Below are 15,074 nucleotides of genomic sequence, written 5' to 3'. Positions count from 1 at the left end.
AAGACTCAGGCCTTCCTCAGCTTGAATGTGTTTTCGGCTATATCTCTATAGGTAATCTATTTGTTATCATTTCCCCCCTCCCCATTTTCTCTGCTTTCTTCTTCTGAATCTTTTTATTAGATTTTGGATCTCAGAACACCTATCTCCTGCATGTCTTCCAGATGTTTTCTCAATTTCTGGTATTTTGATGGTATTTTTCTAGAGTTGTATGAAATTTGCTCCTTTGAAAATTACATATATATGTGTTTGGGGTTACTTTAAGGAATATTAACAGAAGAAGGGAGGTTCGCTGCCTTACTTTTATTTTGTAAATCTCAATGCTATGTTGTTTTGCCAATAATCATCTATAACTGTTATATCTTTTTTCGTTTAAAATAATATTTAAACATAGAAATAACATATGGTCCAGAAATGGAATTGCCAGACCATGTGTTAATTCTATATTTAATTTTTTTGAGGAATTTCCATATCGTTTTCCAGCACAGCCGTACCATTTTACATTCCCACCACTAATGCACAAGGATTGTTTTCTGGTTTTCTTTTTTCCTAAAATTTTATAATAGCCATCCTAATGAGTGTGAAATCTCAGTGGAGGTTTGATCTGCATTTCCCTAATGATTAGTGATGTGCATTATTTTCTTGTATCAGTATAAACATCCCATTTTATTCAATTTAATTATTTTTACTTTGAAATGATCTTTGTATTATTGTAACATCGTGATCCAAGATTACTTTTTCATACTATCTTCCTGACATCTCTTAGTTCACCTCTGCATTTTCTATCTTCAAGTACCCTTTGTGTTTAGGGTTGTCTCTGTAAACCCTAATGTTTGATATTTTAAAAACCAACACTTACTGAGCACATAGTATTTGGTGTGTCCAGTGCCAGTCACTGAAGATGCAGTTGTGATGATAGCGCTGGGAGACGGGGTTTATTTTACGATTTAAAGAAGTCACTTCAAAAGAAGTGAGTATCATGATGAGGGAAATACTGGGTTTATGCTTTTGTTTTACTCTGAGTGCCAGTAAATATGTAAATATTACAAAATTTAGACATAATTTCTTTCTAATTAAAATTGCAGAAGGGACTGTAATGATTCTCTCACCACCTGCGAAGGAGCCCAAGCTGAGGGACTCGGCTTCAGCCTTCTTGAACTCCAGCCCGACCGCGTTCTCCGGTCTCGGGGCTGTGGTTTCCTCTTGGACACCGTAGGGAGTGGTGCCGCGGCGACGTCTGGGAAATGAAGTCCGGAGAGACAAGCGCTGGTGGTTCAGCCGGGGAAAAACCTTCGGCTCTCCGACGCGCAGGCGCAGTTGAGCCCGGCGGCTGGCGGCTGGCGGCGGCGACGGGAAACGTCTCGGAGCTAGGCTATCCGCTCGCCTCCTGTGCGGTGTGGAGCTGCGCGGCCCCGCCGCGGCGGGCCCGGGTATAGGCTGCAGGTGAGGGCGGGCCCGTGGCATGCTGCTGCAGCGGCCGGACCAGGACGAGGGCTGCCTGCTGCGCGTGTCCGCTGAGCCTGGGCTCCAGGCGTCCCAGCCGCTGCGGCCTCGGCAGGTGAAGCTGGCCCCGGAGGGGGCGTCGCCTGGGAAGGGCCCTGCGGAGGCCGGGAGAGCGCGCCGCCACCGCCGGGCTCCTGGGCAGCAGCCTGGGCCGGACTCCGGGGGAAACGGCCCCAGAAAAGAAACTGCAGAACGCCGCCTCGATTCAGGGTCCGGAGCCCTCGGGGCAGTTTTCCGTTCTTAGCGTTTGTGGGTTTAACTTTACCTCCACACCGTTTCCAGGAGTTTAAACTTTACATTTACTCGTTTTCGGCAGTGTTGCTCGTTTGGCAGTGTTTTCCTACACAGTCAGTCCTAGAGTGATTTAACTATTTCCTTTTTTATTTACTACGTATAACCTTGTCCACTTGCTAAGTTACTTCCCATTTCTCTAAATTTTAAATCCATTTGTAGCCAGTTATGTTATTCTCTTGAGCCCTTGTTTTTTGGGGGTGGGAAGAATGAGTAACGCTTCCTTTAAGCAGTTTTGATAACGAAAGTAAAACTTAAAAGAAGAAGAAAAGAGGACTAATTTTTGGTTGGCTGTTCCTAAAAAGGGCGTCAGTTCTTCAACTGCTGCTTTTCGTATTGAACAACATCCAACAGCAGATGTGTGGAATATTGTGTCATTTCCTGTTAACTTCAGCATCTGGATGAGCCTTGCCTGATTGTGCCCTTGACCCTGCTAGTGCACGGCAGGTGGTCTTCATTCCCTTTGCTCCATTCGTCTTTATCATAAAGCATGGTGGTAAGGTAGCAGGCCCAGTGACTGTGTCCTGCTGCCCACACTGGTTTAGGTGGCCAGGCTCAGGGCCCCTCTTCCCTGGGCAGTGCCAGGCTCCTTCTCTGCAGTTGCTCAGCTTGTGCCTTCTGACCTGGTCTTGCCTAATGAGTGTGGGCCTGCAGGTGGGATGAAAAGACCTCACAGATTGTTTCTCCATTCCAGGTGCCTTTTCCAAGAGGGGCAGCAGGGAGGGAGAAATGGCAAGGAGTTTGCTGCCAGCCGAGGTACAGGTGAGTGAAGGCTTCTTTTCGCTTGAAGTGCCTTGAGGGTATAGAGTGATAAACTTGTTCATCTGTTGTTGAGCTTCTCTACCCAGTGAAGCTCAGGGAAGGACTGGAGGCCTTGGTAGCCAAGGAACTCTGGAAGGAAGAGGTTTCCCTCGTTTCAGAGCCAGTCTCATACATTTTTTTTTTTTTTCTGAGACTGGGTCTCACTTTATCACCCAGGCTGGAATGCATTGGCATGAACATGGCTCACTGCAGCCTCAGCCTCCCTGGTAGCTGGGACTACAGGTGCACACCACCATGCTCAGCTAATTTTTGTACTTTTTGTAGAGACAGGGTTTCCCCCATGTTGCCCAGACTGCTCTCAAACTTCTGAGTTCAAGCAGTCTGTCTTCCTTGGCCTCCCAAAGTGCTGGGATTACAGGCGTGAGCCACTGTGCCTGCCCAATCTCATACCTTTTTTTTTTTTTTTTTTTTTTTGGAGATGGAGTTTTGCTGTGTTGCCCAGGCTGGAGTGCAGTGGTGCGATCTTGGCTCACTGCGATCTCTATCTCCCAGGTTCAAGCGATTCTCCTGCCTTAGCCTCCCAAGTAGGTGGGACAACAGGCATGTGCCATTATGCCTGTCAAATTTTTACATTTTTAGTAGAGACTGGGTTTCACTATGTTGGCCAGGCTGGTCTTGAACTCCTGACCTCAGGCAATCCGCCCGCCTCAGACTCCCAAAGTGTTGGTACTACAGGCTTGAGCCACGGCACCCAGCCCCCAGTCTTACACTTTTTGACAAAGAATGTCATGGAGCTCCAGCCCCATGCCATTGCCACTCCCAGAGCTTTGTGAAAGATCCAGGTATGTTTTTGTCCTGTGGAGGACAAAGACATGGAGGAGTCAAATAATTCCTTTCTAACACTGGGAATTTGAAAAAGAGAGGCCTTGTATTCCCAGCACCTGGGGAGGTCAAGGCCAGGGGATCACTTAAGGTCGGGAGTTAGAGACCAGCCTGACCAATATGGTAAAACCTCATCTCTACTAAGAATACAAAAATTAGCTGAGCATGGTGATGTATGCCTGTAATCCCAACTACTTTGGAGGCTGAGGCAGGAGAATCACTTGAACCCAGCAGGTGGAGGTTGCACTGAGTGGAGATCATGCCACTGCACTCCAGCCTGGGTGGCTCAGTGAGACTCCATCTCAAAAAAAAAAAAAAAAAAAAAAAAGCCAGGAGTGGTGGGCATGGTGGTTGGTGGTGCACACCTGTAATCGCAGTTACTCAGGAGGCTGAGGCAGGAGAATCTCTTGAACCCGGGAGGCAGAGGTTGCAGTAAGCCGAGATTGCCCTCAAGGAACTGAGGACTAATAAAAATATGGAAGTACAGTCAATCCAGGGAGCATTGAGGGTGGTCCCATAAGATTATAATAGAGCTGAACATTTTTATCCTTTATGATGTCATAACTGTTGTTGTAGCACGGTTACTTTATTTTTTAAGATAAATTTTGTGCAGCCTAAGTATATGGTGTTTATAAAGTCTACAGGAGTGTACAGAAATGTCCTAGGCTTTCACTCACCACTGACTCACTCACCCAGAGTAAATTCCAGTCCTGCAGGCTCCATTTGTGGCAAGTTACCTATGCAGATTGTCAACCTAAAATAATCAAAAGGCTCAGGATCCAGTTAAGAGTTTATTTAAGCGCAAAGTGTGAAGGCAGCCGTCGGGGGACACACACACAGACACCAAAGAATAGTGATTAGTGCTGGTGTGCGGAAAAGGGATAATTTATATAGATTAAAACTGAGGTGGTAGCATACGGGTGCTATCACACAGAAGCTAGCATACACATTTAGGGGTTGATTGCCTGCTATTGATTACACTCGTGGGCTTGCTTAACATTGTAAGGAGGTAACAATCACCAGGGTCTCTGTTACCACCATCATTTATTTTTGAGGAAAGCACAGGGAGTCGGATTAATGTGTAATGTCTCAACACAAAGGTCAGGAAGCAATTGTCATGAACCAAAGGCAAACAACCATATTATATAACTCAGTTTCCAGGCTTAACTTTTTTCCCTTGGTGTCATAAATTGGGAAGGTTCTGAAGTGTTATTTTGTTTTTACAAGATGTATGATTTTTATACTGTATTTTTACCTTTTCTGTGTTTAGATACACACATAACATTGTGTTACAATTGCCTATACTATTCAGTACTGTAACATGCAGTACAGGTTTATAGCCTGGGAGCAATAGGCCATATTGTCTAGGATCCTGTAAGTAACACCATGTGATGTTTATACCACAATGAAATTGCCTAACACATTTCTTAGACTGTATCTCTGTTGTTATGTGCTGCATGGCTGTGTTGGATGATAAGGGTCCAGGTGCTTTTCTAGAAAGATCAGAGAAACTCCCTTATCAGCAGTTGTAGTTTCAGAAACTCACTAATAGTGTGTGATATTGGGTTCATACGGTGGCACCAGGCTTGTATAGCTGGTGAATGGAAGGCATCTAGAGGAAATCATAGCTTAGGCCATGATTTGGGGGCAGATTTGGGGAAGAGAGCCATCCCTGAGTTGAGAAGCCTCCTGGACCACAGTGGTTTCTTCCATTCTGTGCCTTTTTGTGGCACCTACTCGGTATCATTGATGTTGTTGGGGAAATACGATTAAGAGCATAATCTTCCAACCCAGAAAACCTCTCCACAAATGTAGAAAAGAAAGAAATTTTATTATTGAAGAATTATTAAACCCAATTGTGATACACATCACAGGCAATTCACTAAAGAGATTGCAAAGACAGAAAACTTTTATATCTAAGTGAATACAACCCAATGAATTGGGTAGGTTTTGCAGTTTGGAGTCAGTGACAAGTTAAGTCCATCTCTTCCCAGGAAACTGGGAGATTGGCTGTTTTCTTTGTTAAGAAGTAAACTTTGGTATATTAAAATGTTAGAGTTTATTTGGGCACACATTGGGCAGCTCTAAACCAGAAGAGGTTCTGGGATCTGACCAAAGGAGGAAAGGGAAAAGCATTTACAGGGTAGATGAGGAGGCAGAGCAAAGAAACTATTTGGTGAAAGTTTGAGCAGTTTTTGATTTGGACTGTGTCTCTTGCACAGTTCCTATACTGTAACTCGTGCTCAGTGAGTGTGCTTCCGATTGGCTGAGCTTTAGTTTCATTTGTTAGGAATCCAGGGTGTTAGAGCCACCTCAGCCTAATGGCATCTGTTCTTTGAATATCTTCCTTTATGATGAAATTCAGAGATGGCTACCAGTTTCTTGAGGAAATTTTCCTGAGTTGTGAGACTGGCAAGTGACTAGCCATTAAAATGACTTACATACATTTCAACAGGAAAAAGAAAGAAATTGTAAAAGAGAAGAGGATGATGGAAAATATCTTTTCCCTTATTTCCAATAGGGAGAATCCAGCCTGATTTTTATTTTGCCTTTGCCCTTACAAGTCAGGGAATGTGCCTGGCTTTTCAATCCCTTTCCTGGTTTTATGGGGACAAACCTTGGAGATGGTAAAGAGAAAGAAGCTGTGACCTAACACACCTCTAGAAATGAGTCTGAAGGAAATAAGCTTTGTATGCCTTTCTGATGATGTACAGGATATGCAATTCAGCATTTTTAGAGTATTAACAAAGTAGAAACAACCTAAACATCCACTACTAGGTGAGTTAAAGAAACTTGATCATCCATACAGTGAAATACTGGGCAGCATGTAAACAGTGATGACTAGGATGCAATTATTTGTATAATGTAGTTTTATTTTTATTTAAATATAGAACCATATTTGCATGGAAATCATTTGAAGAGACATAGCAAAAAGTTAACTTTTTCTGGTGGTAGAAAGTTAGATGAACACTTCTTGTTCTTTTGCTTATTGATCTTTTATAATTTTCTAATAAGCTTTTTTAAGAAGATGATTCTTCTTTTTTTGTTTTGTTTTTTAAGGGACAGGATCTTACTCTGTTGCCCAGGCTGGAGTGCAGTGGTGTGATCACATGTCACTGCAGCCTTGACCTCCTGGGCTCAGGCAAGCTTTCTGCCTCAGCCTTCTGAATAACTGGGACATGCCACCACACCCAACTAATTAAAAACATTTTATTTTGTGCAGAGTTGGGGTCTCCCTATGTTGCCCAGGTTGGTCTTGAACTCCTAGGCTCCAAAGTAATCCTTCTGCCTTGGCCTTCCAAAGTGCTGGGATTATAGGCACGAGCAACTGTGCCCAGCCAAGATGACTCTCAATACGGAAAGAAGGGGAGGTGGCCCTAGTTCAGAGCAGTGACACGCCATCCACTGAAGGAGGAGAGGTAGAAGAACAGGAGCTTCTGGGTGGGGAGGGAGACTCCTGACCATAGCCTCCTCTGACCTGAAAGGTTATGTGGCCCACCACCTGGGACCTTTCCTGGCACAGCCATGCCTGGGACATTCTCATAGCCTTCCCTACTGTGTCCTCTTTCCCAGGACTCAGAGATGGCCAAAGTTGAGGCAGAACTAGGACTCAGTGACTGCCCTTCCAGGCAAGCCAGGTGGTGTTCCACCTATACCTCCCTACGTGAATGTGCTGGTGCCTCCTTCCAAAACTTGACTCCAAGTGTCACCTGTAATGAGAGTTTGGTCTAGGTGATTGGACATTTCCAAATCTAAAGTTCAGTGTTTTCTTGCTCTGATTTTGTTTCATGATTTTCAAGGGCTTATCTTGTTTGGCCTCTGTGTTGAGGCTTCCCAAGGGGACAGTGTTTCACTCACTATGGTAAATGATAAACATGTGCTTGGTAACTGAAAAGTTGTCCAGAAATACTTGAAATACTTAGAACCCTAAGTTGTGACAGGGTTGCTTCTCAGTTGTCCCATTGTGGGGATGGTCCTGGGTGAGCAGGAATGGGTTTGCCTTCCAGGAGTCTGTGACATTCAGGGATGTGGCCGTATTCTTCAGCCCAGACGAGTGGTTGCACTTGGACTGTGCCCAGAGAGCCTTGTACAGGGAGGTGATGCTGGAGAACTACAGCAGCCTGGTCTCACTGGGTAAGGAGCTTTCCTCCTGATGCAGAATCTGCCACAAGAGCACCTTAGCACTCTCCAGGGGGCGCATTTGGAGAGCTTGGCCAAGTCAGCCCACAGGCAGGCTCCAAGTGTGGCCATTGCCATTCCCTTTTTTGTACTGAGTGACCTTGGCTTAGTAAAGCCGATGAAGGGCATCTTTTCTCTGCTTTTCCTGTCTTCTGCCCACTGAGCTCTGTTCCCTGAGCCCCAGAAGATGTTCTTGCTGAGAGGAGTGCACAACCAGAGGACTAATTTTCTTCCTGAGACCACCTCCTGATCGTCCTCTAGGAGCCCAATTTTAAGCCCCTCTCAGAACAGACCTCCTCCTTCCTGGTACTGCCCCTCTGCCCTGGGCACTCTCGGGCTGGACCTGCATGCCGTGATGGCCACTCATGTCTCTTTCTTGTTCATGAACAGGGATTCTCTTTTCCAAGCCAAAGGTCATCTCCCACTTAGAGCAAGGGGAAGACCCCTGGATGGTGGAGAGTGGAGTTCCCCAAGGCATACATCTGGGTGAGTGACAGAGTAATTGGGAGATGGGCATAACATTTTCTGACTGCCAGGACACAATGCTTAAGGAGGCTGTGCTTAAGGGTCTTCCTGATGTGCCAGGTCAGTTGGGAATGCTGGGAAGGCAGATCCTTTCTCTCTGCTTTTTTGATTACTTGATCCATCAGGTTCAGAGGAGGGTTGAATTCTCCCAACATGGGTTGAACTGTTTTCAAATGTCTTGTAATTTGCAGAATATGTAATACAGTATATCATGTGTAAAAGTTTATTGTTCTTTTATCTTCCTTTTTCTTTGCTTTTACTGGATTGATTCTTTTCCTAAATTATTTTCCTTAGTGGCTTGAACATACACTACATTTTTTTTTAAATCACTACAACCCTCATAATTTCATCTTGGAACCATCTTTTGCTTTTATTTCTTTGGTGTGACATTACTATACATGGTTCAGCAGGGGAAAAAAAACAGATATATGTGTATGTATTTACATACATGAAAGAGGGAAAGAAGATGTAACAAACGGTAACAGTTACAGAATTTATGTGGGCTTCCACATACTCATCATGCCATTCTTCTCTTTTCTGTGAAAATGTAGAAAATAATGTGTCCCAGATCCTGGCTCCTAAGGCATGTCACTGAGTCCTGCTTGACCCCTTAAGATGACTGCATCATAAGCTTCCCTATTCATTCTCCCCTGAATTTTGTGTGTGTTTCTGGCAGTGGAGGAGGCCTCTCTTGGGCTTTACCACTTGCCTAGTGTTTATTTCTCACCTGGACAGGGTGTGGCTTTCTGGCTCAGTTCACTTTTGGATTTCCATTCATCAGCTCTGTCTTCATATTGTTCCCTTTGGTTTCACTAGAATATTTTCTGGAGTAATGTTTTACAGAAAGGCTCATATGTGCAATATCTGTACATGTCTAAAATCAGTTGTTTTTTTCTCTCTGAGATTTGTGTTTTGGATCTAGAACTCTGGCATCCATTTTTTTTTTTCCATGTTAGTGTTGTCCAAACTGCTCTACTCTCTGGGCATGGAGTGCTGCTGACAAATAATCCCATTGGTCCGATTCTATTTCCTGTATCGGTAACTTGTTTGTTTTTTCTGTCTTCTCTTTGGAATCTTATAGGAGATCTTCGTTATCTTTGGAATTCAGACTTTTCATTAGGTTGTATTAAAGAGTAGTTTTTTACTTTGTTTTTTGGCACTTTACTGGGCCCTTTGCTTTGAAGATTCAGTCCTTTCTTTCATTTCAGAGATCTTTTGTTTCTGCCACACTCTACCAACAATGCAAGGTAATTGACTGCAACAGTGGTGATATAACAAAATAGAAATTCAGTCAGAAATTTAGAAAATAAATACATGTGTAGTAAGAACCAGAATGGTAGCTATAAATGAGTTTCAAATTTCACTCTGAGCTTTCTGGTTGGCAAATAAATCATTGTTACCAAATTGTCAGTGTTTTACAAGCATTTAAAAAAATTAATTATTTTAAATTTGTACAAATTCTACATGCTATTGTAAAAACAGAAGAGCAAGAACAAGTCACCTGGAATTTTATCAACTATGATCAATTATTGTTTCTTATCCATTCAAACTGTGTGAATATTTGTTTCAATGTGTATGTGTGTGAGAAACAGACATAGAGAGAGACACAGAAAGATTGATTATAGAGTTGGTTCTCAAGCCTGTTTTTAATTGTGAATGTCCTTCAGTTATTCAGCCCTCAGTGAATAGAGACCTACCTCATTGAAAGGACTGTATTGTATATTAAGATAATTAAACAATCTTCCTTTTGGAAATTTTAGTTTCCAGTTTTTCCCTGTTATTAATATTGCTAAGATGGTTATGGGACTACAAAGGCATAATATAAAGAGACAAAGGTGCTGAGAGTAAATCATCACAGTACAAACCCATGAGTATTGTGATTGAAAAGGCAAGGCCTGTGGGTTAAAAATCCACAAGGGAGTTTTTGAAACACTGTTCAACTTCATTAAATTAAAGTCAGTGAAATTCAAACAAAGTACGAGTTACCATTTTTCCCTTATTAAATTACCAAGGATTAAGAAATATATATCTGATGTTTTGCCCCTGCTGTGGGTGATAAGCAGTATTATTAATGGGACTGCAACTCGTACAGTCTTTCTGAAAATGGTCTGGCTTTATTAAAATCAATTCTGGCTGGGTGTGGTGGCTCACACCTGTAATCTCAGCACTTTGGGAGGCAAAGGCAGGTGGATCTTAAGGTTGGGAGTTCAAGACCAGCCTGGCCAAGATGGTGAAACCCTGTCTCTACTAAAAATACAAAAATGTAGCCAGGTGTGGTGGCGGGCACCTGTGGTCCCACCTACTTGGGAGGCTGAGGCAGAGAACTGCTTGAACCCAGGAGGTGGAGGTTGCAGTGAGCCCGGATTGTGCCACTGCACTCCAGCCTAGGCGACGGAGTGAGACTCTACCTCAAAAAAAAAAAAAAAAAAAAATCAATTCCAAGTCTAGAAATTTATCTGAAGATAATTTCTGCACAGATAACTGTGCAGAGTTACAATGATGTTGTAAAAGAATGTTTATTACAACATGAGGCATCACTGCCACAAAAGGAGGAGACTAAATGACTCTCAAAAAGTGATTTATTAGATGATGATGTGTTCATGCATTGGACATACTATGTAGCCATTAAAATGATGATGTTGGCCAGACAGTGGTGGTTCACCTGTGTAATACCAGCGCTCTGGGAGGCTGAGATGGGCGGATCACCTGAGGTCAGGAGTTGAAGACTAGCCTGGCCAATATGGTAAAATCCCATATCTACTAAAAATACAAAAATTAGCTGGGCGTGGTTGTGGGTGCCTGTAATCCCAATTACTCGGGAGGCTGAGGCAGGAGAATTGCTTGAACCCAGGAGATGGAGGTTGCAATGAGCTGAGATCATGCCACTGCATTCCAGCCTGGTGACAGTGTGAGACTCTGTCTCAAAAAAGAAAAAAAAAAAAAAAAAAAAAGATTACATTTATTGATATGGAGAGAAACTCATGATTTTTAAGTGAAATGAGGGTAAAGGAAGCTTAATTTCAGCCCATTTTTATTTTTTAATTAAAAGTGATTTTTAATATGCAGAAAATTCTGGTGAGCTACATCCCACATATAATAGTGATTACAATTGCATGATGTATTTATGGGTAAGCTGTATGTTCATTTTAATAGTTTTCTGTTTTTCTTATAATGATTATATATTTCTTTTGTAGTTAAGAAAATAAAAGCTCTTTTATAAAATACATTCATTTCTTTTGAATCAGTGATTCCATTTCTTATACCGTATCTTAAGTAACCAAAAAGGTGGACAAAAAATTATTCTCAAGAATGTTCTTTTATTCCTCAATATCATGATAATGGCACTGGTGTCCATTGAGCTGCCCCTGACCAAAAAATAGGAGTCATCCTTGAGTCCCCTTTTTCATTGCCTCTGTGCTCTATTCGTAGGTGAAGGTACCTGCCAGTGCTACTTGCAGAACATCCCAAATATGCCCACCTCTTTCCATCTCTTATCGTCACATGACAGTGCCAGCCACCACCATCTTCCTCCAGGAAGAGTACTGTTCTGCAGCTGCCCTTGTTCTCTTTCTCCCTGGCCCCATTACAGTTTGTTTTTCACACAGCAACCAGAGTGATCCTTTTTAAACAAAACCATGTTGTGTCATGTCCTTTCTGGCCCTCAGTAATGCTGATGAAATTCCAGTATCTTTCTGTATCCTAGAAAACTCTCCATGATACAGCCTGGTCCACCTCTTTTCCTAATTGGTGACACTTCCCCCTTGTTCACCCTGCTTCAGCTACCATGGACTGCTGTGTGTCCTGGAACACAGGAGGCTTATTCCTGCCTAGGACCTTTGTGTTACTATTCATTCTGACTGGAATCACCTTTATACCCACATTCACATTTTTGCCTGGCCAGTGCTTGTTATTTATATCTCATCTTTAATTTCGTTTTCTCATCACCTGGTTTAAAATAGCCTATTCACTCTTATTACACAGCACTTGGTCATTGTCTGTACCACACTGCTAGAATGTAAGCCTTGAGAGTCTGCCCTTGTCTGGCTTGTGCCCTGTCATTCCCAGACTGTTGACCTTTGTGTAGCACACAGTACGCACTCAGTAAATATTGCTTAAGTGAATGCCATTATTTACAGCCCTCTGAGGAGGCCTAGAGTAGCACTGCTTGAGACCCTGTGTTTTGCAGAGCTATTCTCTTTCATTTATAGCCTCTCTGCAGTTTTCCATTGGGATTTACCTGAGTGCACTGGTGACTGCCCTGGAAGATGAAGCTGAGTAATGACATGGGCTGTCTCAGAAAGGCCTCATACGCTAGTGAGCTATGCTTTGTTAATAGTTCAAATCTGGCTCCTCCTGTTGTCCCCCCAAGTTCCTCAGCCCACCTACATGTAGGTTTCTTCAGACCCTTCCCACCCACACATCTGTCAATTTGCTTCCTGCCTCCTCTTCTTTTTTGCTTCCTTTCCTAAGATTTCAAGGCTCTATTTTTTTAACTATCCTTATATGTTTTTATGTCACTTTTTTTTATTAGTGCAAGAAAGACTTACATGTTTTGTCTATTTTAGGATGGGAGAGCTTGTTTGAAACCATAGTTTCTGAAGAAGAAAATCAGGAAGTCATGAAAAAACTTATAATTGATGGCCCATTTGACTTCAAGTTGGAGAAAACCTACATACACGAAGATAAGTTAGAGAAGCAACAAGGCAAAAAGAACAAACTTTTCAGGAAAATGTTAGTTAGCATCAGAAAAGTCTACATGAAGGAGAGGAGCTTTAAAGGTATTGAACTTGGGAAAAACCTTGGTCTAAAATCATCACTTATTAGAAAACCTAGAATAGTTTCCAGAGGAAGGAAACCCCGTTCACAGCAGTATTCAGTTCTCTTTAAACAACTGGGAGTTAACACAGTGCGTAAATGTTATAAATGTAATATCTGTGGGAAAATCTTCCTCCACAGTTCCTCCCTGAGTAAACACCAGAGAATCCATACTGGAGAGAAGCTCTATAAATGTAAGGAATGTAGGAAAGCCTTCAGCCAAAGCTCATCCCTAACTCAGCACTTGAGGGTTCATACGGGAGAGAAACCATATATATGTAGTGAATGTGGAAAAGCCTTCAGTTTCACCACATCTCTTATTGGACACCAGAGAATGCATACTGGAGAGAGACCTTATAAATGCAAGGAATGTGGAAAAACATTTAAAGGTAGTTCCTCTCTTAATAATCACCAGCGAATTCACACAGGAGAGAAGCCCTATAAGTGTAATGAATGTGGGAGGGCCTTCAGTCAGTGCTCATCTCTCATTCAGCACCACAGAATTCATACTGGGGAGAAGCCATACGAATGTACTCAGTGTGGGAAAGCCTTCACTTCAATATCACGGCTAAGTAGGCACCATCGAATTCATACTGGAGAGAAACCCTTTCATTGTAATGAGTGTGGAAAAGTATTCAGTTATCATTCAGCTCTTATTATACATCAGAGAATTCACACTGGTGAGAAACCATATGCTTGCAAAGAATGTGGGAAAGCCTTTAGCCAAAGCTCAGCTCTCATACAACATCAAAGAATTCACACTGGAGAAAAACCCTACAAATGTAATGAATGTGGGAAAGCCTTCTCCTGGATTTCACGGCTTAATATACACCACAGGATTCACACGGGAGAGAAACCATATAATTGTAAGGAATGTGGAAAAGCTTTCAGTTCCCACTCAGGCGTTAATACTCATCGAAAAATTCATACTGGAGAAAAACCTTATAAATGTAATGACTGTGAGAAAGCCTTCAACCAAAGCTCAGCTTTAATTCAGCACCAGAGAATTCATACTGGAGAGAAACCATATAACTGTAAAGTGTGTGGAAAAGCTTTCAGACAGAGTTCATCCCTTATGACACACATGAGAATTCATACAGGGGAAAAACCTTATAAATGTAAAGAATGTGGGAAGGCTTTTAGTCAGAGCTCTTCTCTTACTAATCATCAGAGGACACATAATTGAGAAAAACTGTATAAATAAAATGCATGTGGGAACTGAAGCTTATTCCATACTGAATATCAAAGAATTCATTCTGGGGAAAAAGTGATGAAGAGTAGTTAATCGTGCATAAAACTTCAGAGTTAGACCTCATCAAACATTGGAGACTTCATGATGCAGGGTAACCTTAAGAATACTAGGAAAGCTGCTGTAAAATGCTTATTCATATGTTCTTAAGTTATGAAATTGAGAGTTTTTAAGATTGCAGGGTTAGTATTTGATTTCCTAGTGATGTATGATAACAGCTACCAGCTTCGTGAGCATCACTGGGAAGCCTGCTGTTTATGTAAAAGTACAGCCATAAAATCCAGACTTCAGATAAATCTAGGATTCTATTTTTTGAAACTGTTATGCAAGCCAGTGGTACTAGAAAGAATGTTTTAGAAAAGAAACATGAACAGGTGACCTGTAGCTACCTCACTGTCACTAACATGTTTTTAATAGTCTTAAAGCAGATTCTGTACTTCATGGTAAGACTTTGAATTGTTTCTCTGCTTTCTAAGCCATTCACCTGAGAAGAAAATCACTCCATAAACTATGCAGACATACTATCCTTTGAGTTTTCTTCTTGACTGCTTGTTATGAGTCAGATATAAAGTCACTTGAAGTCAGAGCACATGGTATTTCACTTGTTTTTCCCCATAAAAAGTGATTACTTTTGCTATATTAAATTGGTAAGTAAAAGTCAGACAACTACTGCTTTTGCAATTTACTGAAAAATGTCAAATTATCTCACACTGTAGCCAATATGGGAGCACAACTTGTCTCCCAGGCTGGGCCTGCTTCTGTGAGTTCTCTGGTTACCACCCACCAGAAGGCCCAGGAACATGTGGAACTCAGGTCATCATCCCTGGACATAAAATGAACCAGATGACTTTTACCATTACTTCCTACTTTT

The 15,074-nt window shown here is 42.2% G+C and overlaps 1 protein-coding gene across 3 annotated transcripts; it reads left to right on the top strand.

Annotated features, from left to right (window-relative positions):
- The first annotated feature begins 1,300 nt into the window (after positions 1 to 1,300).
- On the top strand, positions 1,301 to 14,870 carry ZNF879 (zinc finger protein 879). 3 transcript variants are annotated; one of them, XM_032270463.1, is made up of 5 exons: positions 1,301 to 1,440; positions 2,486 to 2,553; positions 7,443 to 7,569; positions 8,005 to 8,100; positions 12,705 to 14,870. In XM_032270463.1, the coding sequence occupies exons 2-5, from the start codon at positions 2,521 to 2,523 to the stop codon at positions 14,138 to 14,140; spliced, it is 1,692 nt and encodes a 563-aa protein (XP_032126354.1). In that variant the 5' UTR covers positions 1,301 to 1,440; positions 2,486 to 2,520; the 3' UTR covers positions 14,141 to 14,870. The 3 variants fall into 3 exon arrangements, with proteins under 3 accessions (XP_032126354.1, XP_032126355.1, XP_032126357.1); XM_032270464.1 differs by lacking the exon at positions 8,005 to 8,100; XM_032270466.1 differs by lacking the exons at positions 1,301 to 1,440; positions 7,443 to 7,569; positions 8,005 to 8,100 and having other exon boundaries at positions 2,306 to 2,553.
- Positions 14,871 to 15,074: the final 204 nt, after the last annotated feature.

This window comes from Sapajus apella, unplaced genomic scaffold, assembly GCF_009761245.1.
Source record: "Sapajus apella isolate SASKATOON/1434 unplaced genomic scaffold, GSC_monkey_1.0 scaffold211, whole genome shotgun sequence".
NCBI lineage: Eukaryota > Metazoa > Chordata > Mammalia > Primates > Cebidae > Sapajus > Sapajus apella.
Note: the sequence above shows the minus strand (reverse complement) of the source record. Positions and strands in the feature narration are given on the sequence as shown.